We start from the raw sequence: 26,921 nt of genomic DNA on the forward strand, positions 1-26,921 counted from the left end.
ATTACAATGGTGCGAGCGAGGTGGACTATGCCCTATCTTGTGCCTCTTTCATCTCCTCTGTTAGCTACTTCTCCATCTCCCGTCTTCTCTTGGCCAACTACTCCCTTTTCAACCTCACCATCAACACCTCCGCCTGCCCCCGTTCCTCCCTTGACCCCCGCCCGGCCCTCCCCCCTTCTGTGTTGCTTTCCCCTCACACTGTTTTATCCTTTGTTGATAGTGATCGTGAACTTTTCACCTTCCACCTTAAATAGTCTCTTCACCAATCACCCTTTACTGACACCTCTTGTGCCTTCTGCCATGTTCGACCACCTTGCCACGACCATTGATTAGTCAATCGTATGCTTCCTCCCCCATCACTTCACCTCCTCTCGCACCCCATCGCTCACATTCCTCTCTGAACCAATGGTTTGTCGACGACTGTAAAACCTTCCACCGCATGGTCTGCATCGCTTTCTCCTCCAAGTCCCCTTCTCTCTTGTTGAGGCTCTCTTATTGTCACCTTCTTCATTGTAAGAAGCACTCTTTCCATCGCTCATAGTGCAGGTCCATCTACACCTCCCTCTTGTTGTCCCCCTATCTCTTTTGGCACACTCTCTTTGCTTGCCATAGTCCACCCCTCTCCACCCTGGATCTTTGTGCACTTGCCTCTCACACCTTCACCCTCTACGACATCCCCGACCAGCGCCCCATCCACCTCATGCCCACTTCCCTTTGTCATCTCTTCACCTTCACCAACATTTGTAAGGCCATTAGATCCATGCATAGTAGTAGAGCAACTATCAAGATTGGTATTTCGCTCTTCAGTTCTTTCTTCACCATCCTCTTGGTCAAGGTACATCATCCATCCAGTCCACAAAGTTGGGCCAACCTTGAACTCCGATAGCTACTACTATTCTTCAAACTAGTCTCTCTGGCTAGAGGCCAGGTTGGTTTTAGAACAAACTTTCAGACTATGGACCACATCTTGATACTTTCGATTATCATTGAGGCTAGACACTGCTCAGTAAAGGTATATTGTTGCTTTGTGAACTTCCGTAAAGCCTTCAACTTTGTTCCTAGGTGGCCTTACTTCAGAGACTGTGATATTGGGATTCTAGAGATTTGCATGACTACTATAATGAGACTTTATGTGTGTGTTTTTTGTCGATTCAGGACCCCTCAGGGATTGTCCAATCCTATTCAAAGCACTATCAGTGTGAAGCAAGGTTGCACACTAACCCCCACTTTGTTTAGCATACATTGACGAGCACGAGGCATTCCTCAACAACTTATTGCTCTGCAATGATAGTTGTTATTTGTTTTAGTTCTTCGTTGTCATCCTTTTTGCTTATGTCGTGGTCCTTCTGGCCTCCTCTCCTAAACCCCAACAACACCTTTTATGTAATGTTCTCGTCATAAAATAAATGTACTTATTTAATCCTTCTAACAGGCCGATTGATTTATTCTATCTCGGACACATTTTTTATTTAGTTTTCATAGTTTGTGTCATCATCGGCTAACTTTATACACCCTCTGAAAGCTTATCCTGATGGGTATTTAAGTGCGGCTTGTAGGTAGTCTGTAGGCATACTTTTGTTTATATCTCTCTGTACTGCAGATTCCTGTTGGAGTTCGACATTGTTCGCCATTTCGGAAGTGGAAGACCTTCCCTATTTGGCTTGCACAGTTTCGGTGGGAATCAACCCTCACTCTATTCTGTTGGTGTTCGTTGCAATCTGTATCTGGCAATTTGAAGGCTTAATTATATCTCAGTTCCTGTTGGTAAATCTGTGACTTTGCTTCTGCAATTTGTGTATGTTTCTTCTTGCAATTCTGAGTAGAATTATTAATTTATCCTGCACCTTGAAACTTCTCCATTCATTCCACTCTTCATATTCATTGTACACCACTTCCAATTTTCGTACGGTCTTATTCTGCTTAGTATGGCAAGTTGCTGGCTTCATTTCAAACCGTACGAGCATCCAGAGATACCGTACAACTGCTTGTGTTTTTTTGTATGTCCTTGCCTCATAGCTGTATGCCCACTACAACACTGTACGCCATCAGTATCCCTTCCTCTTTGTTTTCCATCGTATGCTTGTTAGTGTCTTCCACCGTATGGCCTCTCATAGTCACCGTACGGCCATAATACCCACCGTATGGCTTTTCTATACTCCATACGGTTTCTTATCCCATTTGTACGATGTCATCTTCCTCCTGTACGGTGTCAACTCTCATCCTGGCAGCTAGTTACCCTCCTGTATGGCCAGTCAGGTCAGTTTGCAAGGTGTCTAAACTAACGTATGGTCTGCATCCTCTCTACTTGAAGCATAGCCGTACGGCATCCAATCACTCAACAATTCATTAGTCCTCCTTCCAGTTATCCGTATCTGTACAGTCTTTATGGCTTTGATAGCTCGGTATTAGAGCACTTCGATCTTGCTAGCCTGTGGACAGTGAATGAGAGTTTATAGTCGGAAGAGAAGAAGGATACATTCTGTTGATCGAATGGCTGACGAACGAGAACCAACCTGCGCCAAACTTGTGGCACTTCTGAGGGAACTTGCTTGGAATCAAGCACAAATCACGGATACAAAGCGAGTCATGGAGGAAACCCTCAAGAAGTTGGCGGAGAACAAAATATCTGGTGATCAAAATGGGCACAATGCGGACTTAGTATTAGGTAAACCACACCCTCAGCCAGCACGCTCTCGACCTTCCATGTCGACTTTCCCACCACGAACGGAAGCACATCACGGAGAGAGACTACCAACTTTTGAAGCGATAAGAGAGGATTGGAGGAATGCAAACCTTGAAGAGGACATTTCCTACAAAGATTATGGAGATCCGAGGATGAGATACTTGGGAGGCGGAAACAGAGGAGGATATTTTAATGATGATCTCAGGAGAAAATTGAGTAAGGTGAATTTGTCTCCATTTGACGGATCGGGTTCCCTTTCAACACAGGCGTGGGTGATGAAAGTTGATACCTACTTCCAGCTGAATCCTATGCCTGAAGAAGAAGCTATCAAATTTGCTGCGTTGCACTTGGAAGGAGTTGTGCACGAATGATGGCACCACGACACCATTACATTAGGGCATGATCAAATAAAGACCTATGTGGAATTTACGGAGAGATTAATAGAACGATTCGATGGCAAAGACCCCGAGCTCAATTTCAAAGAGTTGGCGCAACTGAGGCAAATTGGATCCGTAGATCAGTTCATTGTGGAATTTCAAAGACTTTTTGTGTTGGACACAGACATCTCCGAAAGAAGGCGGGTCGTGCTCTTTATGAATGGATTGGCATTGAAGGGTTGGGTGAAGGGATTCAACCCGTCTACCCTATCGAAAGCAATCAATAAGGCAGGAAGCATGGCATCGTCGTTGGCATCATTCTCATCCTCTTGGAGTCACTCACATCCAAAACCGCCAATGTTTCCGAGGGACAAACCTCCGCCCAAGAAGTCATCATTGGATGAAGCATCCCGACAAGAACTTCGAAGGAAGTTGTGTTTCAATTGCAAGGGGCTTTGGGAGCTTGGCCACCGATGCCTCGAGAAAGGGAAGATCCATTACATCGAGGTAGTGTTCGATGAAGAGGATGAAAACGAACAAGAGGAAATGCCAGTGGAAGATATCCAACCTAGCAGTGACACCAACATGGCCAGTTTAAACTGAATAGAGAGGCTTGTCGCCTTGGTACGTGGGGGATCCATTGCTTTGATAGGCAGTCCGAGGTGCACAGTTTTCCGTGTACGAGGTACCCTTCAAGGGCAAATGGCCACGGTAATGTTGGATAGTGGAGCTACTTTGAACTTCATAAACTCGTCTTTGGTAAAACGTAGAAGTCTCCTTACGGAAGCACACGTAGGCTTTCAGGTCAAGGTTACTGGAGCGACTTTCTTGCCCTGCATGCACCTTGTTCCCCAGTTGAGCATCAGGATGGCGAATCACATGGTGACTGAGGACTTCTTCATAGTGGACCTCTCGACATGGAAGTCATTCTTGGCATACAGTGGATGGAGATGCTTGATGAGTACACTCAGAGTTTCAAGCGAATGGACTTCACTTTTGTGGTTGATAGGAAGAAGGTGGTCCTCTGAGGGATGGCAAATGAAGGATTGAAGGAAGTTTCCGCGCATCGGATGGAGGCAATCTTGCGGCACGATGACATTGCATGGGTTGCACATTGCTTTATCTTGGTGGAACCTATAAAGGGGCACTGAACACATCCACAAGATAAAGAGCTTTAGGATATTTTAAGTAGGCATGAAAAGGTTTTCATGGATATTCCTCCTAGCATACCACCGCATCGGGGACTTGAACACACAATAGAGTTGGAATCAGGGGCAAAACCCGTCATAACCACACCATACCGCCACCCCAAGAAATTCAAGGATGAGATCGAACGAACGATTTAGGAGTTGCTTGAGAAGGGATGGATCCCTCCCAGTTTTAGCCCGTTCGCATCATCCGTGGTGTTGGTCAAGAAGGACGAGACGTTGCGCATGTGTGTGGACTATCGCGCTTTGAACAAAAGGGCAATAAAGAACAGGTACCCCATCCCAAGGATAGATGAGTTGTTGGATGAACTACATGGCGCGGTCTATTTTTAAAAAATAGATCTCCGTTCCGGATACCATCAGATTTGGATGAGGGAAGATGTGGAGAAAACGACTTTCTGTTGCCACTACGGACACTATGAGTTCTTGGTCATGCCGTTCGGTTTGACCAATGCACCTGCTACATTCTAGTCGTGCATGAACCACATCTTTAACAAACAGTTGCGTAAGTATCTATTGGTATTCTTTGATGATCTTATTTATAGCAGGACATGGGAGGAGAACTTGAAGCATCTGAACGAGGTTCTGAGTATTATGGAGGAACAGTCCCTGTTCGCCAAACAGTCCAAATGTGAGTTTGGGATGACAGAGATATTGTACTTGGGGTGTGTCGTTAGTCAATACAGGGTTCAAGTGCATCAGGAGAAGATTCAGGCTGTCCTTGATTAGCCTCCCCCAAAATCACTCACGGATCTGCAAGGGTTCTTAGGATTATATAGTTACTACAGAAGATTTCTCAAAGGTTTTTCTCAGCTTAGCGCGCCTTTAACGGATTTGACAAAGAAAGCGGCTTTTTAGTGGACTGAAGAAGCACAACTCACATTTGATAAACTAAAAGAGGCGATGAGCATTTGCCCGGTTCTGGCACTGCCTGACTTCACCCGACCGTTCATTTTGGAATGCGACGCGTCTGGGGAGGGCATTGGAGTGGTTTCGATGCAGGATAGACACCCCATCGCTTATGAGAGCAGGAAGCTTACACTAGCAGAACGCCTCTATTCTATTTATGATAAAGAAATGTTGGCCATCGTACATGCATTGACCAAGTTCTGGCAGTATTTGGTTGGTGCCAAGTTTGTTATCCGTATGGATCATAGTAGCCTGAGATATTTCTTGAGTAGCAGGTCTTGAACGAACGGCAACAAAAATGGGTAAGTAAAGTTTAGTCTTTTGATTTCGATATTGAATATGTAAAAGGGAAGAACAATGTTGTTGCAGATGCCTTGTCCCGAAAACCCACCATTTGCTCGCTAGAACAGATCTCAGCTGACTGGAAAGCACAACTATTGGTAGAATATTCCAAGAATACGTTTTCCTATGAAATAATGGATGGTCACATCCATAATGATCGGTACAGGGTGGTGAATGATATCATCTATTATAAAGATCGGATCTACCTAGTGGCAGAATCCAAACTGAGGCAGAAGATCCTGAAGGAAGTGCATGACTCCCCTTTGGCTGGACATCCCGGCTTCCTTAGACTTACAGAAGTATGCGGGAGAGATTTTCATGGAATGGACTGAAAGGGGACGTGTTGCAGCATGTGAGAGAATGTACGGTTTGCCAACAGAACAAATCTGAACACACTCTTCCTGCTAGATTGTTACAGCCTTTGTCGATTCTCGAACATAAGTGGGAAAGTATATCAATGGACTTCATAATAAGTCTTCCCAAGGTGAACGGAAAGGACTGCATCTTTGTGGTGGTTGATAGATTGACAAAGTATGCTCACTTCTTTGCCACCCCCTTGGACCTTCAGGCTGTACAAGTCATCGAAATGTTTTTCAGAGAAGTTTTTTTCTTGCACGGGTTACCTCGAAACATCGTCAGCGATTGGGATGGACGATTCGTCAGTATCTTTTGGACAGAACTGTTTTGGATGACAGGGAGAAAATTATCACCGAGCATGAGTTACCACCCATAGACAGATGGCCAAACGAAAATTGTGAACAAATGGCTCGAAGGCTACCTACGAAACTACGTCTTGGGACAACAACGCGCGTGGGTAAAATGGATCCGTCTCAGGTAGTATTGCTACAATACCACATATTACATGTCGATCGACACGGTGTCGTTCAAAGCTCTGTATGGACACAAACCCTTCTCATTCATCAACACAGTCTTGGGCGACAGTCATGCTCCAAAGGCAAAGGATTGGCTTTAGGAGGGATAGGACATACTGAGGAGCTTGAAAGAAAACCTACAGTAGGCACAAAATCGACAGAAGGTGTACATCGACAGACATCGGATATAGATGAGTTTTGAAGTAGGGGATCTGGTCTATCTCCGGCTTCAGCCATACCGACAGTCTTCATTAAAGGGAATAGGAAAGGAGAAACTGAAGCCATGTTTTTATGGTCCCTATCGTGCGATCCGTCGCATTGGTGAGGTAGCATACAAACTGGAACTTCCGGAGGGTAGCTGTATTCACAATGTGTTCCATGTTTCCTGTCTGAAAAAGGCTATTGGGCAAAATGTCACAGTCACTACCGACGTTTCGCCACTCAATGAGGAAGGAAAGCTCATTTTGGAACCTGCTGAGATTCTCGAAGTATGTGGAAAGGTCCTATGGAACCGCACCGTGAGGGAGTACTTGGTACGTTGGTGACATCTACCGTTGGACGACGCAACATGGGAAGGCGAACACATCCTCCAACACCCGGTATTGCACTTGCTTGAGGACAAGCAAATTTTGGGATGGGAGGACTGTAATATTCTCGTCATAAAATAAATGTACTTATTTAATCCTTGTAATGGGCCGATTGATTTATTCTATCTCGGACCCAATTTTTTATTTAGTTTTCATAGTTTGTGTTGCCGTCGGCTAACTTTGTACACCCTCAGAAAGCTTATCTTGATGGGTATTTAAGCGCAACTCGTAGGTAGTTTGTAGTCATGCTTTTTGTTTATATCTCTCTGTATTGCAGATTCCTGTTGGAGTTCGGCATTGTTCGCCATTTCGGAAGTGGAAGACCTTTCCTATTTGGCTTGCACGGTTTCGGTGGGAATCAACCCTCACCCTATTCCGTTGGTGTTCGTTGCAATTTGTATTTGACAATTTGAAGGCTTAATTATATCTTAGTTCCTGTTGGTAAATCTGTGACTCTGCTTCTGCAATTTGTGTATGTTTCTTCTTACAATTCTAAGTAGCATTATTAATTTATCCTACACCTTGAAACTTCTCCATTCATTCCACTCTCCATATTCACTGTACACCACTTCTAATTTCCGTACGGTCTTATTTTGCTTAGTACGGCAAGTTGCTGGCTTCATTTCAAACCATACGGGCATCCAAAGATATCATATGTTTGCTCTTTTTTTTTCCCTTTCTGTACGGCCTTGCCTCATAGTCGTACAACCTCTACAACACCGTACGCCATCAGTATCCCTTCCTCTCTGTTTTCAACCGTATGCTTGTCAGTGTCTTCCATCGTACGGCTTCTCATAGTTATCGTACAGCTTGTCTATACCTTGTACGACTTATCATCTCATTTGTACGGCATCATCTTCCTCCCATATGATGTCACCTCTCATCCTGACAGCTAGTTACCCTCTCGTACGGCCAGTCAGGTCATTTTGCAAGGTGTCTAAACTAACGTATAGTCTGCATCCTCTCTACTTGAAGCATAGCCGTACAGCCTCCAATCACTCGGCAATTCATCAGTCGTCCTTCTAGTTATCTGTATCCGTACGGTCTTTCTGGCTTTGATAACTCGGGATCATTACATTTTAGATGGTTTTGCTTCCTTTTACGACTCAAGACAACTTACATTTAACCTAGCTAAGACTTGGGTTATGGTCTTTAATTGTTTAAAGACCTCCCATTTGCACTTCTTCTAGGACAAGGAGATTGAGATTTCATCTACCCACACTTATTTAGTTGTCAAAGTCTCTAGACCTCGGTTCATTATGAGACCAGCCATGCAACCTTGGGTGAACAAAGGTTTGGGCTTCCTTGCTTTGGTTGAGCACTAGTGTTTGTGGCACCATTTTCAGGACATGAAGTCCAAGATGTCCCTCACGGATTATCTAATCACACTCACTATTCTTTTTGGATATTTGGTGGGGGGCCCCTCCCTTCTTGCATCCAATTGGACATCTATTGAGCATGTTCAAACTCTCCTTCGACGCATCATCTGGTGCCATCGAACTACCCCCAACAGTATCATTTTGGCTGAGTGGGTGCTCATCCCTTCATGCTTGAGACCATCTTTGACTTGACCTGGTTCATCCACAGGCTTCATGGTTTCGCTAATTATGCTAAGGGTCAGGACATATATTCTTACTTGGTGTATCATTCCTCATAGGTGATCAAAGCGACCGACCCTAATGGTCAGACTTGTTGTTAGTATGCTCAGGCTTCAGAGCTTCTTCGTTGTATCGACATTGAGATTGACCATCTCCTTGCATTCTAGTATTTGTTGGATGCCCCAGTCATCTCCTCCCTACCTAGTCATAGTTGAAGGGACACATTTGGATTGACATTGACAGATGATATGTCCACATGACATCAATCGATCCCTTAGCGGGTCTTTATCCCAGGATGGCCTTGTATGTTGAGCACTATATTGACCTTTGCAATAGGGTCAGTCTCCATCCTTCCTATGCCAACTGACATTGAACTCATGCTCTGTGTATTTCCCTGGGCTCTTTCAAAGTGGGCCCCCATCAACATTGCATCTAGACCAATCACCAAATTGACCATGGAGATCGAATTTGCCAACTTCGTGACACGAGTTTGGTTGAGATAGAGTTACACTTCTTATTCCACTACCCTATTTATTATGAGATCCAAGGGAGATTATTGCCTCTCCAGAGATTGCCAATCCTTTACTTCTTTCTACAAATACATTAACCAATAGTGTCTGGCGCTTTACATTTATGAGGCTACGCATCTTCATGATCACACTTTGCAGCTTCAGTTTCGCTCAGTTTATGGTTTTTATCAGCTCATGACTTCCTTCTTTCCATTGGTTGCCCCCACCAGAGGCACCAAGTGTTCACTTGGCGAGTCTACTCCTATTCATACAAGATCATATGCACAAACGACAGTTGTCCACCCCCAAGAGTACTTGGAGACAGTCTCAGATCCCCTCTCACTGTAGTGATTATCCTTCAGATTTGGGTTACTTCACTGTCCTCTATTGCACTGAACCTTTGGATAGTCCTTCTCTTCCTTCTTTTTCTCTTTGACTTTGGTTGTTTGTTAGTTCCTTCCCCAGACACCATTTGGTGTCCTCTTTGTTGCTTTTTTGTTGTTGTAACTTTCAATCCCTTAGATCCTTTTGGTGGTCTCTTGTTGGACATTAATAATTTATCTTATCTTATGTTACCTTACTTATCTAGAGTAGCGCATCGAATTGATGTACTAGTTTCTTGAGGTTGGTATGGGATTTGAGTATTTTTGTCACTACAAGCAGATGCAAATTTCTAGAGGGAAAGCAATCTTTCAGAAGGGAGGATTGTGATGTCCCCTTTTTTTAGCCATTATTTCTAGATGCATCGTTAACCCTATTCACAATGATCTTGCAGGCTAACCATGATAGTACAAGGATCAGTACGAACTTTGTGGGCCAATTAGGCCAATTGGAGTTGTTTTGACGAGGTTTTTTGATACTTATTTTTTATAATAAGTCAACAAAGTTTAGTCTTATGGCCTTTTTCAGTATTGTGCTTGGAGTGTATCACAAGAACTTTCCAGCAAGTTATCACACATGGTCTTCTGAGCTCCTTTGATCATTTATTGTAATTGCTAGAAGATTAAATAGTCTCTCATTATGCGACTTTATTATTGAAATGGATATATTAATATAAAGTGGATTAATAAAAGACATAGAGAGAAATTTGAAGAGACAAGCCAAGGGAATTGAAGAGTCAGAGGGATGTGTTACAAAAGAGATGTTTAGAGGGTCATTCTCAACATGCTTGGAAAGATTTCAGATTTCTCATCTTCATGAATTGGAAGCATAGAAACCCTCTAGCTAGAAGACGGCAAATGAAAATCCATTGTAAGTGGAGACGTCATATCAGGTGTCTCACTTGTGCTTGGACTTTATTTCTTATTCTCCAATGTGACTATTATTTAATGTACATATGATTGGAGCTGATTGTTAATCTACTGAAGATTTGATTGTAATATTCATTCTGTAAATTAATATTGTTGTTGGTTATTATATACTGCTCGAAATTGGACTTAAACAATATTTTTGGGACTCATTTGCTGAAAGTTATTGCATGAATTTGTTGTTACATTTCTGAAACACGTGTGAGAAAATTGGGAATACATTAGGATATTATAATTAACCTCAACTTCCTTTTCTTCCAATTTATCAGCATGTACTTCAGCAACCTTCAAGTATGATCCCTGCCTGATAGAAAACACATAATTTGATTTCATAGATTTAAGGGCTGCTTTGACCACCTGCAAGACAGCAGCCGAAGGATCACCTTTCAGTCCCCTTTGCCTCTTTTCCATTTGAGCCTTCCTATAGAGACCCTCAATGGTCTTGTGAGTGTCATTATAACATACTAAAACTATAACAACCATATCTTTAGTAATTCTCAATTGGCTTTTTTAACCATACCTCTAATCAATGTCATTTCAAAATGCATTTTCTGATTGGTCAACCAAATCACCATCATGCATGAGTGAGTTGCTTCTATAAAGAACACATGATTCATCATCCCCGTCATAGGTATTATCAATGTTAGCTGCTTGCAAAGTCAAGGTTGCTGTTATGTCATCAATTTCAAACCATTTCTCATGATGTGAAGTTTCGTAAACTTCTTAAGGAACATCTTGACATAACAAGCAGCTCTCACATTGAGTATGACTATCCTCAATAGAATATGTGTCAATTACAACCTCAAAGTCACCAATGTAGAGGTTTGTATAACCCATAATTTTAACAATATCCAAGTCCATCTCACTACCAGTATTTGTGTCATTTTGTAGGGGCAAAGTTGTGAGATTCTCTTCTTCTTCATTGCTGTTTAGAATTTCTTTAGTTGCCTTATCCTCATTGGAATCCCCACAAACATGATTAGGTGTCCAAGAGTCATGGCATGTAAAAATAATTGTTCTTCCCTTGGTTTTTATTCTTTGTTGGAGATCCTAAAATTTGTGATCCCATTAAATTTAATTCTTTACCAACCCGTTGTTTGTACTTCTGAATTTTTAACTTACATTGTTTGGGCACCTTGTTGACCAACTCAAAACCAATTGTAGAAGCATCCTCATCTTTCCTTGAAATTGCTAACAACATATATATAAGAGGTTGAAAATGAGTATCACTCTCATTTAATGCCATAACCATAACAGTTTCCATAGCTACAATACCATCTGTATTGTGCTTAAGAAATGTTGAAACATGATATGTAATAAATCATGCAATCCTAAGTCAACCAGAAGATTACCAATATGATTTTTGCAGATGATCTAAGTATGACAGATCTTCTAAGAAAATGATGTTCCCAAGATATCGGAAGCTATCAACGATTAATTGAAGTACCTCCTTCATTTTGTCTTCATAGGGATCTTGAGGTGCTAGAATTCTTGTGACCTCCATCAAACAAGAAGTAACCATAATCCCTATCTCCTCATTTGAATGCTTCAACCCATGTGGTCACTGTAGGAACAAGAGCACTCTTGACTATGGTATATTGATCAAACATCCTTCCATTTGGGTCAAAGTGATGTGATCGTTTCCCCCTTTTTGTAAGATGCTAATATTTCCACTCTTATTTGATTTATTTAATTAACAAAATAAAATTTCCTTTCAGAATCACATGGAGGACAGTTCTAACAACTAGCATATCATATTGACATGAAAAACAGTTATAACCTCAAATTATATTCAACTGAAAAGAACAACAAATTTAACAGATTAACAACAAATTTAACAGATTAACTGATTCTTAATCCAATGAAAGAATAACTAATTTAACTATGATAACCATCTAAGCATACATCAATTAGAAATGCTGTACCTTAGAGTAAGGTAACCAAAAAGTAGTTATCATGCATGCAGCTCATATCCTTGTGTTGTGCAAGCCTTGGCATCTAGAAGAGAGGAGAAGCATTGCCAAGGGCTTAACCTCCCCACCACAGACCCTTAAGTATCCCCATACAATCTTTGTTGAGAAAGATCCTCCCTACTCTGGGCTTAGGCTTGGGACACCACTGTCCTGGCACCAAGCATCCTGGTGTTCGAGTGTTGGCTAGGCAGCCAGCTAGGTTATGGATGCCTTCCATCAACCCATCTGCCAACTGCTAGCAACCCTGTCCTCTAGTGATCACAGCAGCAAGCCAAGGATTTGTGTGGGCACCATGTACCTGATCACCCACTGCCCGACTTGACAAACAAGTCCTATACATTGGACTACCATGAGCTGACTCAATTTAAAACATTTTCATTACATTCTTATTAGTTACTGATTTTCTTTCTCTTATCATGCAGGGATAACCCATTGTTCAATAATTATCAGCACACACCCTCCATCTCGACCTTGCTGGTCTTCCTTGATGAATTCCTGGTGTGACTGTCTAAGCATTTTATAATCACAGCCAATTACATTCTGTCCAATCTAGACTTAAGGCTTAATTAAAGATTCATGATACTTTGTAATCTATTTCCTGACTCTATGTGAGAGTGTCTCTTATCTCAGAGGGTATATAGCAGATACCCCTGTATAAGCTTTGCAGTGGTTGGATCTCATTCCAAGTTAAAATAAAGAATTATGAAAGGAGAAACTATTATAGGTTGCAACAGATTACTCGAATTCTTGTGCATATTTGCAAAATTACACATAAGGAAAATAAATAGTTCTTTCAGAGATGGGCTCTAACTATGATATCATTGCCTTCTTTCAACTCCCAGGCTACGATACGAGCCTCTTATATCAATTTGCAAAGAATGATAATAAACAGAAATATTGCTGACCTGGGATAATATCCTTCCCTTGAATGTTCAGATCTGTCCCTAAGCAATTGTTGGTAGATGCGAAACCAGGGTTGCAAACGTTAAGCGGAGATATATATGGTATAGCCTCCAATATGATTCATGACACTTTTGTGCTTGCGATCTCCAGCAAGAATGCTTGACACAGTATGACAAGGTATGTGCAAAGAGAATTCATTGTATTGTGTCAAATGAGCTCATCAATGATGCATGGTTTGAATAAATAATCAAGGCAATGGAGTTACAAATGTATGTGACTGTGAGGTAGTATGAAATGCATTGCAGGCAATATGTGACTGAAATAATATGGAATTTATTGCAGACAGTATGTGACTGTGTAGTGATATGGAACCACAATATATCTGATACGGTGTTACGAATCATTTCATTAGGAACAATCACACCTATGAAATCTTGTCTTTCTTGGTCGCATGCTCAGTTACGAGCAAGAAGGTAAAATATGGCAAAAGAGTTACAAACAAAGGGTCATCGACAACATACGTGGCAATATTATAAAATAAAAATGGCCACTGAAAAAGATATAAGGGCCCGATGAAGAAAATATAAGAAATATGGCAGCTCATGATAAAATATGAAAACCATTGCCAAGGTTGGAAAATAATAACTTCATTCTAAATGTGTTGATATCAAAATACCATCCTATATCTACCTATAATTGTGTATGCATGTACGCACACGCACACACACACACATATGCGTGATATTCTAGACAAACTTATCTAGTGTATACGTCATATTTAAGTGGGCATATACGTTCATTTATGTCTTATTTGAATTTACGCATACATACATATATGTGTATATACATGTGCAAGTATATGTAGATACTATGGTGCTGTTATATTAAGATATGACAGATATCACAAGAGGCTCTTAGATCAATCCAATTTATAAAGGTAACACATTAGTTTTTAGTTTAGTTAGTGCTCAATGATTTTCTTTTATTATAATAATGATATACATATATTGACCGGGTTAGGTCATGGTTGTCCATAGTATACTCTTGCTTTCCTGGCCGTTTACCCTTAGCCAAGGTGATTAGAACTCATACTTGTTGGCTCACTGGTGGATTGGTGCCCCTTACCCAATTCCCACTCTGCCAATGCTTCCCCCCCTTCGTCATGCTCCTGCAAATAGAGAATTATCACGATATTAACATATTCCTCATTATAAAATCAAGTTACTATAACAAATAATCATTTTTATAAAACATCATAACAATTAACCTCCATTTCACTTTCCAAGAAATTATAACTAGTAACCAACTTTTCCATTTCACATGAAACCGTAATGTTTAACTAATTTACCGATCAACCAACTTCACATGCCAAGTCTTAACAGCTATATGAACATTTTTAAATTAAGCAAAATTTGAGATGTAACACTTTTTGTGATTCCAATCCCTGTTTGCTCCCTGTCTCATAAAGTGCTTTAGCCAAACTATTTTCTGATGCCAATTTAATATATTCTCGGTTTCACTCTTTCCCTTTCAATATTTGTCAAATAGTTCGCATGAATATCAGTCTCTATAGTGCATTTTATTTTAAATAGGCATATAATCTTCATTGGAAAATTAGTCTAAATGGAAGATTACAGAATGTCTTCTACCATTTCATTAGAAATATCATTCAAACTTCCAGAAGAGAATGTATCTGGTTTTACACAGTCTGTAGGTGCTTGCAAGTTTTCCTTTGAGATCAGTAAGGAGGAATAATGAATGTAATTGCAAATGCTGAAACATTTATGAGCAGAACCAGATTAACACTATAGGAAACAATAATGACTACAAGAATCATGTGACTGCTGACCACAGACTTGCTGCTAGAGACTTAGTACAATACTAAAGCCTCGTATGATTGTATATAATCTTTTGCTTTCAGTCTAATCACTGTTCCCATCCGTAACTATTTGCAGAATTTCTTCTAACGAACCAATACAATACCCACAACTTTCCTCAGAACGGTAATAATATAAACAAGAGGTAGCAACCTCTATTGACAATCTGAAAATACCCATCTCAACAGCTTGGCCTCAAGTAACTTGATAGTCAGTTGACATAGATCAGATGTCTCAATAAGGTGTTGCCTCCTTATGGCAAAGGATGAGTACTTCTTGCAAGATTTCAGAACTAAACTACACAGAGAAGGACTGAGTAGCTGCAAAGTAGTCCTGGAGCAAGAGTTGTTAACAATACACGTAAATAAGCCTCTGCACTCAACAAAATAGGCTCAGTTCGTATAAAAATTTCATCTTTAGGCATTCTCAGCAGGGTTGCTCATGGCTTGCAATATTAGAAAATGGCTAGATTAACAACATAAGCCAAACCTTATTAAATTGACAGCATGTCACTGAAATTACAGCAAACTTGAGGAATATTTGAGCCCCTTAAAATTGTTAACAAAACATTTCATACTTCCCTTCCACAGTAATCTGGACGGCCTATTATTTACAAACTTCAAAAAACTGAAGAAGCCAAATAAGGAATCGAGGCCCACAGAAGTTCTTCAATGCTAACACTCAAATATAACATTGAGAGGCAACCTTAGTTTATACAAACAATAATATATTACCAAATACGCTCTGCACACCAATAGGAATGGATGTTCCGCTCAAATAAATAATTCACCAATGGACTCTAATCTCCCCAAAGCTTATGATAATTTCACCATGCTTACTTGAAATACCACAATCTTCAAATACTTCTCACGGAAGATGTGAAATAAAACATTAGAAATATAACCAAATCTTTGCCGCAGGAGTTTAATATTTGTCTACTAATGTTCCACCTGACTATATTGAAATTGCAGATATATATCTATATCAGTGATGCATGACACTATCAAATTGGTCCTTGAACCCAATATGCCACAATATTATTCTCTTCAAACATTTATTCAGACATCAGAAATATATTCATCTCCACTCTGCTGAGAAAATACTCCTCTAGGCAATAAAACGCTTCTTGAATATTGAACTCCAAACTTGATGAATTCCAAAGTTCCGATGATGGAATATATGTTTCCAACAGATGACTTACAACAATCCACAAAATTTACCAAATGATTTCTAATGTTTTTCAAAGGTAGCGAGAAGTATTTTTAAAGCTTTGTCACAATGATAATATATATGAAGGCCAGATAAAACACGGCAAGGTAACACTTTATATTCAATGTCATAAGAATTGATCATTTAAAATTTTGAAGGACAAGCCCAATGATATATTTATCTACGACCTTGGCATATGATTAATAATTATATTGATGCCAAAAAGATAAGATAAGATAATGATATTAATGTCCAACAAAAGACCAACAAGGGTCCAAGGGACTGGAAGATACAATAGGGAAGAAGAGCAACCTAGTGGGAGCACCAAATGGTGTCCAAGAAAGAGCGAACAATAAGCAAAGAAAGGAAACAAAAACCAACAGATGAGAGAAGGGCTAAATGTCCTTTTTGGTACAAAGAAATCCATCACCGAAGGATAAGACCAGGCATAACCAAGGGTCCGGGCCCATCTCTGGGTAGTGTTGGGGATAGGATGTCGTTGCCTGATGAATCTCTGATGAGGTCTAACAGATCTAGTATGTCCAGAGATAGGTGTGCAGTGGCCGCTTCATGCCCCTGGAGGGTGACATGGGTAGGAAAAAGGTGGTGATTAGCCGATCCAAGGCCTGACTCTGAGGAAACATAAGTTGTAAAGTGTGGTCACGCAGTTGTGAAGTCGGGCTAAGCATTGCTGGTCGGGGTAACTGAAGAAAGCTGAAAGAGATCTGCAATCTCTAAATAAGTAGTGAAACCTGCCTCTGATCTCATAATAAGTTGGGCATCTAAAGATGAAATGGATCTCAGTCTCAATCTCTGGTAAAGCACAAAGGCAGCAAATCTGATCATCTCTGGTCAAATGGTGATCCGTTTGGCATCGTAGCCTGTGAGAACCAACTCTGAAAGACCCCAAGGAGAAATGAAGGACGTGACTCCAATGTTGACTCAAGTAGAAAGGATGCACAATAGTCCCATCGCGAATGTCAAGAAAGTGGTCCGAGTAGAAAGCCATCCATGGGCTCAGATCCCCTTGAGGGTTAATCCAAGTCGTGGTGATGTATTGGCTGTATATGTCAAGACCGATATGCTCATTCAACTCCTGCTGTGAGGGGAGGAGTTGAATGGGAACATCCAGTGAGAACTAGTAAGGTGGGAGATGATTGATATCTGTCCCGATTGAGAAAAGTAAGGTAGTGGCCTGGGTATACCTGGAGTGAGCTTTGGGCCTCAAATTGGAGCTGGAGATGTTAACATTCTTAACAAAGGCAAGGCTTTTGTCATCATGTATCCCTTGAAAGCTTGTCATAATCAACTGTAAAACTTTCCTTAACACATCATCATTATAGGCCACTATAGGTATAGTAATCTGTGTAACTCACTGAGGCATGAAGTCATTGCAAGCCTAACATCTCTATGTGGATGCTTAGTAAGCTACTGCTGAACCAAAGTGAACATTAAGGGCTGCAGAGCTGAATTAGAGAGCCTACACTCTGCCTTGTTTACCTTGAAGAAATATGTTTCCAGCTCTTCTAACTTGGAGAGAGCATCATCTATGGACTCCAATTGTAATCCAATCATATACAGCCAGTTGCCCACTTCCTGTTCTTTGTGTAATTTCTGTCGCTGACTACCATTGAACATATCATTGAATCTTTTGAGAAGAGTTTACTTTTCAGACTATCCCTTGTATTTATTGGTTTTTTGAGATAATCTTGTCGATTCCACAAAATCTGATCCACACCTCTTCTATAAGATGCTACAATTGTTTGACTAAATATTGCCTTTGCCATTTACATTTAACTGAACCTATGTACTGTTGTTAGGTACTTTGTTGCAGTTTTAAATGTACAACCCTGTAATTGTCACTTCTAGATTCCAACCTTGTAATTTGCTCTGGTATTTTGTCAACCAGTTTGGCTAATGAACATGACGGAGTTTTCTATCTTGCAAATGAAAGATGTTTTCTGATGCTCAAATGTATAAACAGATATATAACATTTGCACATATTAGAGAAGCCATAACCAAATTACAACTGCTCTTGCTTTCTCAGTTCAATGATAGACATAATATCAAATAGATGGCATGCAGTGTCAACTTACAGTTTTGTCCTTTAAAACACTTGCAGAAATTGGATGCAACATGACTTCTTCTAATTCTCAGTCTGTGGTAGTGGTTCCCATCTTATCGACACATACTGATGCTCAACAACTAGCAACAACTAATACAGGAGGAATGTATTACACGAACATACCAAACTCCCATGGCTAGAAAACAACAACTCAACTCAACTCTTAGTGCTCCCCTTCAATACTTCAGCATGCTATGAAATCACTGGAAGTTCATCTAAGACCAAGGCAACCAATAATTTGAAGCCCAAACTGCATTCCAAATTTATCATATCTAACTGGAACAACAATAACTGGCAGTCCAAGAAAATTATCTGATACCTCACAAGTGCAGCATCCTCCATATTTCAGTGCATCTTCTTGAATAGGATATGCACTTATCCTGGAAATCCTCTATATAGTAATAAATGGTAATGGGTCAACACAGCCTAGTCAATAATTGTTAATTCAGTTTCTTTGGAAGAACCCTTGAGAAGTCCAACACATTATGTTGAACTTAAACAACATGTCACCGCCAAGAGAAACTCCTATGACTCCATTCTATTACTTAAATGATAACTGGCAACTGCTCAATAACATGAAAGGAATGGACTTAGAAATGCTGAAAAGTCTATTGCTGCTCTTGATGTTGATCCACGAATCTCCAATTATTTCCTTACACAAGATGAATTCCCCTTTCTATGCTATGCTCAACTTCAAGGAATATTAAAGGAACGTGTCACCTTTTCACAAGTCCCACCCAAGTCCCACCCAAGACTTGATCAAATCCAATGCTTCTGCAACCTGTGACCACACAACTGCATGAAGAGTTCAAAAAACTCGAACTCCCAAACTCGAACCAACAAGAGATGAAAATGACAATACTTCTAAGTCATTTCAACTTCTCAGAAAAGTTCGCGTTACTGAAGGAAATTCCCATCAGCTAACTCACGACAAGACAACTTCTGTCTGCGTGGATATGAGAAATTTTATTTGCTCAAACAATAGAAACCTTGAAGCCTTGTAACCTTTGATTTCTTCCTTAATAATGTGGCCTGCAACCTTTAGGAGAGATCATCACTTCAATAAGCATATGAATATTGAAGCTTGTTCCTCTGATTTTCCAGAATACTTTTGTCTTCAAAAGCCAAAAGTAAATAGTCTTCACCAATTAATAGCCACGACACTTACAATTATTTAGTAATTTTACCTTTGATACAATTATTAATTCACCATCAATTGCACTCTCACAGGCTGACACACACAGTTGCGAGACTCTTAATGTTTTTCTCACGGAAATGTGTTATCCTGCAAACTTTTCAAGGAAAGCCTTGGTACATTAAACTAACATTTCATTGACTTCTCTATTTCCCCAACTGTAGTAACAATGGGCCCGATAACATATAATAAATTACTACAAAGTTATATGACAAAACTGTAATCTTGGCTAATTCAGCATTTGATCAAACCATAGTCATCCTTCACTGGTTATGTTGGTTTTGATTACTAAAATCTTTTGTAAAAACTTCCTCACCATCCTGTCACATAAGCCTTCAGCATTATTCAAGGACAAAAGACTGGACACTGCTGACTTACTATAAATAGTAAGTATCAGAAAACCCTTTCAAAACAACTCTAATTGGCCTGGTACTGGAAGTGCCTAGGCCAAATCCCATACTAAGCCCTTTACTATCCTGGCTCTGATACCATGTTAAAGAATAGATTTATTGCAGATCTGAACTGTTTATATACTTTTAATTTTCTTGACCCTTGAATGATATGCTTATTGGCCGCAATTTCCTTCTTGCAGGTTGCAATCAGAATATGGATAATGATTATGTTTCTCAAATATGGAAATGACACTTAAACAACATTACTGAATTCTGGTTATTGTTTTCACAAATCTGAATCTGATGGAATGATCGATCTCCAAGAGGCTTTCAGTAAATGATTTTGGTGTTCCTCTGGGTCCTATCGGATCTGATATATGTTATTTTGATTTGAAGGGACGTGTTAATGAGTGGACATGTCTCCGCAAAGTGGAGACATGTCTGCTCATTGACATGCCTCTTGGATAGTGCCATTTCATTACTCAAACTAGTGCCCGATTACTATCGGGGTTTACACATTAATTTGCAATTATAAACTGTGTGTTAACACTATATCAACAATCTGCATGGGTAATGACATCATACTCAATCTGATTGGAATCTCTGCACTATTGATCATGTGTTGATCAGAATTATATGTGGAACATGAAATAATAATCTGCAACATTAAATGCAGATCACCATTTTACTTGGAAATGATTATATATGATATTTCAATCTAGTGAATAATTGATAACCAATTTTGAAATATTAGATCAATACGATGATATTGTTTCAAGCATTTAAATGTATATATATATATGTGTGTGTGTGTGTGTGTGCGTGCGTGTGTGCATGCGTATATATATGTGTGTGTATATATATGTGTGTGTGTGTGTGTGTATATGTGTCTGTGTGTGTATATATATGTGTGTGTGTATGTTTATCAGTATTCACAATGTATAGTGATATATATACATGCATATAAACTTATTTCATAGTATTGATTATTATCATTCACATATCTGACTGATGCTATCATTTTTCAACAAGATCCAAAGTGAAGAAATCTCGTGCAATTGACATTGCAAATTATTTGTCCCAGCTTTTCAAGCTAGTCCAGGAAGGAAACATTACAGAAATCTAGTCTACAAATCAGAAAATATCGAATGGGGACCCTATGATATTGGTATAGAGGGCTGTGAATTTAGTACTATAAGTATTATCTTCTAAATAAATGGAAACTCCATGTCAGTTGGCTTACAAGGTCTACTGCTTTTTGTAAATATCCTTGATGGGATACATTCCTCCAAACAGCTCTCCCTCCCATGTCTGATGCTATTGAATCACAAGCTGTGATTAACTTGGCACAAGACCTTCCATGGACACTTTATTAGGTGTCTACAAGTATTTGAAGACAATCATGAAGGTTCTGTAACTTCTTTAAGTAGTCATAACTAGTTTTAACTGAACTTTTAATTAAAAAATAGCTGTATTGGTTAGCTATGTTTATTTTGTATCTTTATGTATGTTTAACTGGGTTGTTGAATTTTATTTCAAACTGTAGGTTGGATATATAGATAAGTTGGCACAAGAATTACTTGATAAGAAAGAGGATGAGCCCAATAAGAGAAAGGAAGACCTCAGTGAGGAAGATGAACAATATGTTGATGAGCTTGACACGGATAACAAAATATATGACAGCGACAATGATGGGTACTGGATTCAGAGTCAACATGGGTACCGACAACTTCCCAAGCTAGTTCTGGTATTTTGTTTTTATTTAATGATCTTTATTGTACATAGAGTCGCATGCAAATCCCACTTTTAGTTTTAATTAGATGAGGGTTTGTTATTTTGTCTTTATATTTGTAAATTGATAGTTATATACTAACAATGATATGTGATGCTGGCAGACTGTAGATGAAAAGGATCTTGACATGGATGGTGCACGTGCAGAGCGGAAGGTAAAAAGAGGAATGCTTATTTTGACTTTCCCTTGACAAGTCCTATATGCTACATTTCAAATATATAAAAATTCAGTGTAGAATTGTCTGAGCAAATTGCATTGTGAAAATGCTTTTCTTACATAGTTATACTGAGTTGTTTTTCTTCCCAAGTATATCACCGTATAAGTTTGATTCTTGATCTAAGATCAGTTGGAGTTGGGACCATAAACTGTAACATCCCGTTTTCCCTAGTCTAAATTAACATCTAACATACTTTTCTTAGATTGTGAAAATGCTTTTCTTACATAGTTATACTGAGTTGTTTTTCTTCCCAAGTATATCACTGTATAAGTTTGATTCTTGATCTAAGATCAGTGGGAGTTGGGACCATAAACTGTAACATCCCGTTTTCCCTAGTCTAAATTAACATCTAACATACTCAAAGAATACAGTTGTTGCTTCATTTCATAGGAAGATAGTTATATCATTCATGTTCATGTGAATAAGATTTACTGTTAAAATCAGTTAAACAAAATTTCTTAACTAAAAACTTGAAATACCATCAAATGAAATTACTACAGAAATTGAAAATCACATACCTCGGAAAACTGAGACTGAATTCAAACTAGGGATGCTTCTTCAACCACCCGGGTTAGTCCACAAATACACTATAGCAATTTCACATGATAACTAACATCTAAAAATCACTATCTCAAAATCATTTGATAATTACAATTAAATACCACTATATTTTAAATTAGGGCATCACATACCACTGTATCAATTAGGGCATCATTTACCATCGGTTCATTTAGGGCTTCTGATTACCGCTATTCACTTAGGGCTTCTACTACCATGGATTCAAATAGGGCTTCCTATACCATGAATTCAATTAGGGCTTCCGATACCATGGATTCAATTAGGGCTTTTGATACCATGGATTCAATTAGGGTTCCAATCATCTCTCAATCAATTAGGGCTTCAGATTCCTTTCCTTTGGATTACTTAACTGTGACAGTATCTCAAAATTAGAAATATGCTTGTATTCGATATTCATATAAATGAAAAGCAATCCATGATTTTGTCTCTTATATCTAGGTGTAAAATAACAGTAACAATCAAATAACTCAATTTAACCTTACCTCATAAATAAAAGTAATATTACTTGTTTCCGATAAACAATTGAATGAATAGCTTATCTTTGTCTAACGCACATCTGACATCTTGAGGAGAGGTGAAACATTGTCAGGGGCTTAACCACCCAACCTTGGACCACATCTTTATCCCCACACAATCTCTAACGAGAAAGGCCCTCCCTACCCAAAATAGGCATAGGTCATCTTGCCATCCATTGGGCTTCCTAGTAATTAACTCACTATACGACTTGGTAGCAAGAGATCACATTAACACGGATATGCATGAGCTATTAATTAATTCATATTAAAATGATAAACACTGAATTGCTGATTCGTGTTACTACAGATTCCTCTTTTCACCTTGTCACCCTTTTTCTTGGCTACACGGCTGGGTGAGTTCCAAGTGTTAGGAAATCTTGAAAAAACTAGTTCTGTCAATTCATTCAAGAAGACTACATGCATCCAGTATCTCACAGTTTGTGATTAAAAGATTTCAAATTGAATGTTTAATTAATTAAATTAATCATAACCGATTTCTCTTTAACTCCACCTCTTCACCTTTCTTAGGCCATCAAGTCGGTGATTCCTAGGTGCTTTCAGATTATCTTTAGAGAGATACTTTACACCTTTATCATATTGTGGCATTTTGCCTAGTGAATTCCTTGGTGTTCAATATTTAACCATATTGTAAAGGATTTAATCTATGATGATAGTTTTCAAAGACAAAAATGCAAAAAGATTACATGTTCGATTATCCAAGAAATTACAGACTTGAGCATAAATCATCACTTTGCTATTCATATGATAGTCGGCAGTCTTTTCAAGGTACACCACAATCTTGAAAGGGAAATATAGACTATTATCATCGCTTATTTCACAATAAGAAAAAACGGCAGACTCTAATGGGAAACAATAGACTTTAAGTTCAGTTTGCTGCCTTATATCTCAAGGAAGGTTGACACACTTTACAACTGAGAATTTGATGAATCTATTTTATCAGTTCACATATTCGGTTATATATAAATCGACAGGCCTTTATGCATAAAACAATATCATATTATCACAAGGAATACGACAAGTGTATAAGCAATATTATCTCAAGGAAAAATCAGACTTGGAAAAGGAAAAATGACATCTTTATGCTTTGAACATTGTCTTATCACTGACGGCTTTATGGAACAAAAATCTGTATCCAAAATAATCAAGTGTAAAGAAGGTTACAAGTGCATCAGATATCTTATGTGACCAAAAATCTGAGTCTAGACTTGTACTGAAATAAATCCGCCAATCTTGCTTCTTGACCAGTAATAAAATGGAAACGATTTGAACTGGAAAAGAATAATTCAGAACAGAGGTGATTAGATAAGTTATCAGTGCAAAGCTCTGTCTCAATAGTGAGCAATGAGTGTGATTGCCAAGGAAGAATACCGATAGAGTTGAATGCCGAAAGACAATTAAGGAATTCATAAAATAGATCGAGCCTGCCTCTACGGCTTCCAACAGTTACAAGACTCAATTCGAAAGTCTCTCAAATCGATTAAAGAATAAAAAGAAAGGAGTAGGAAAAGAAAGAAAGAAGAAAGAAGATGAAAGGTTTTATTATAATTATTAGAATCTAATATGTACAAGCAACATCACTTAATTAATTATTAAATTATAATGGTGCAAAATCATTTATACATATATGAACGTTTATAAATATTAATTAAAATAATATGATGAAAGGTATATTAAAATCCTTTGAGATACGCTTATTTATTTAAACTCAATTAATTTAATTAATTTATTAAATAACTCATGTGAGTCCCGTAGATGTATTCTATTTCAAATCGCTAAGTCCTTTACCCGTTTGCCCAGTGATGGTGATGCCTTGCTTAATTCTTTTTAGACAATGCTTCCTCCCCTTCGACATGCTCCTTGCAAGGAATTTTTATGTAATTAAATTATAAATTATTTAATCTTAAATAATCATAATAGTTAACCTTTCATCTTAATTGCATGAATTCGCGATTAACGATTAACTAACATGTCATCTTCACTTGAGATCATAATGACCATCTTACCATTTCGTCAGATTATATCAAATTAAATTGCCAACTGACTTCATGCAAACCTCAACAGCTATATTTCAAGTTAGGTCAAAAATTGGGATGTAACATAAATAGTGTATATTGTTTTACAAATTTTATGGAGATAATTTAGTAATTCCAATGGATAAAGAGAGCATCTAAGAAGAATTGTGATGCAAAAGGAAAGATGCATTGTATTAGAAAAAATAATAAATTGCCCTGATGAGTTTTTTATTTGGTTTTATGTACAATCTTTGGAATGCTTAGCTGTGTATAACATTGAAGTAAGGATTGTCCCTACTTTGGGGATAGCTAAGCGATTCTTAATAAAAAATTTGAACACTAAGTTTTAATGTATTTTTGGTGGCATTTAATTTTTTTCTTTTATTTTTGTTTTAGAGTTTACTTTCCTATCCTTTACTACTTTTTGATATAAAAGATTTACTGACTCCTAAAACGTAAAGTTCTGTTGTCACATTTTAAGTCACATGGAACAGTTCTAGTCTGCTCTGTAACACTAGGCACCATGATTGAATCTCATTGAAATCTTACCACATAATCATCCATTGAACCTTGTTACTCTTGGATATTCTTCTCTAGGTAAAAATGTGGGCCTTGTCTAGGTGATGAGCTTAATGGATTTCTATTATTATTTGGAGAATGCTTGGATTTCTTGTCCCTTAAATTGGTCAGGTTAGGACTAGGAGTATTGATTGATTTTTTTTCATGTTTTGGATTGTTTGGAGAAGCAGTTGCATTTTCTTCTCATGTGGCTACTTGAAAGCTCTTGATTGATTTCCTAGATTGCCCTCATGAATCACCTATTATATTATCTCTAGTAAGGTTGCTTCTTGCATCTAGTTGACTCCTTTCTCTTTGCAAGGCTCTTTGAACTCTTTGCCTTAATTGAATGTACTTCTCTTCTTGATCCTTTGGGTGGCAGGATCAAGGGTCTCATACCCATTATAGTGACCCCTTCAGGTATATTCCTAGTTTCTTGATTTGCAGACACTAGTGATTCAGTATAATTTTACATTAGAAATATTAGTTATCAAGAAATTATTATTTACAGTATTATTTATATTGAATACATCATAGTATAAACAATATCTAGTGCAATACATTGTAGTACATCCCTCAAAGGCAATCCTAATAGCAATATTAAGTATTTAAGATGGTCATCTGCGTATTGCTAAAGGCATGTAAAGGGTGCTATTCTTACAATTCACAGTATGACTTGGTGGGGGACAGAGGTGTCCTTGAGCAAGCTCAAGATAATGGAAGGTGGGCCATCCTTCCAGCACTTGGCCAACTTGAGAAGAGTATGATGTTGAGAAACATGGATTGTTTTCTGCAAATGTACTAACATTGCCAATGCAATTGATGATTTCCAAATGCAGATTTGAAGACTCGTAAATATGAAAGGAGGAGACATGTCTCATGAAGAGACATGTCTCTATAGTGAATCATCATTAGTTAATATATTAATTATATAAATAACCATATATATGAATATTTATCTAATGATGATTTACCATCAACAATCTATCTCATGATCGAATCAATCTAACTTAAACTACAAACTTAACACTCCCTCTTAGTTAGAGAGGATTGATATAGAACTATAACAACTGGTTTTCTCGGGTCTAATTTTAACATCTATCATAAGCATAGAATTACTTCAACTTCTAATTTTAACATCTAACAGTTTTAACTTCGAC

The 26,921-nt window shown here is 38.5% G+C and overlaps 1 protein-coding gene across 3 annotated transcripts in view; it reads left to right on the forward strand.

Annotated features, from left to right (window-relative positions):
• Positions 1-26,921, forward strand: part of PDE312 (Nucleic acid-binding, OB-fold-like protein) — a 245,643-nt gene that overhangs the window by 100,148 nt on the left and 118,574 nt on the right. For all 3 annotated transcript variants that reach the window (XM_089820551.1, XM_089820550.1, XM_089820552.1), the window contains exons 11-12: positions 21,614-21,814; positions 21,963-22,013. In XM_089820551.1, the coding sequence (XP_089676677.1) occupies positions 21,614-21,814; positions 21,963-22,013 (252 nt within the window). The remainder of the gene's footprint in view (positions 1-21,613; positions 21,815-21,962; positions 22,014-26,921) is intronic.

Source organism: Cupressus sempervirens, chromosome 3 (genome assembly GCF_028749045.1).
Source record: "Cupressus sempervirens isolate cs-2001-9-10 chromosome 3, ASM2874904v1, whole genome shotgun sequence".
NCBI lineage: Eukaryota > Viridiplantae > Streptophyta > Pinopsida > Cupressales > Cupressaceae > Cupressus > Cupressus sempervirens.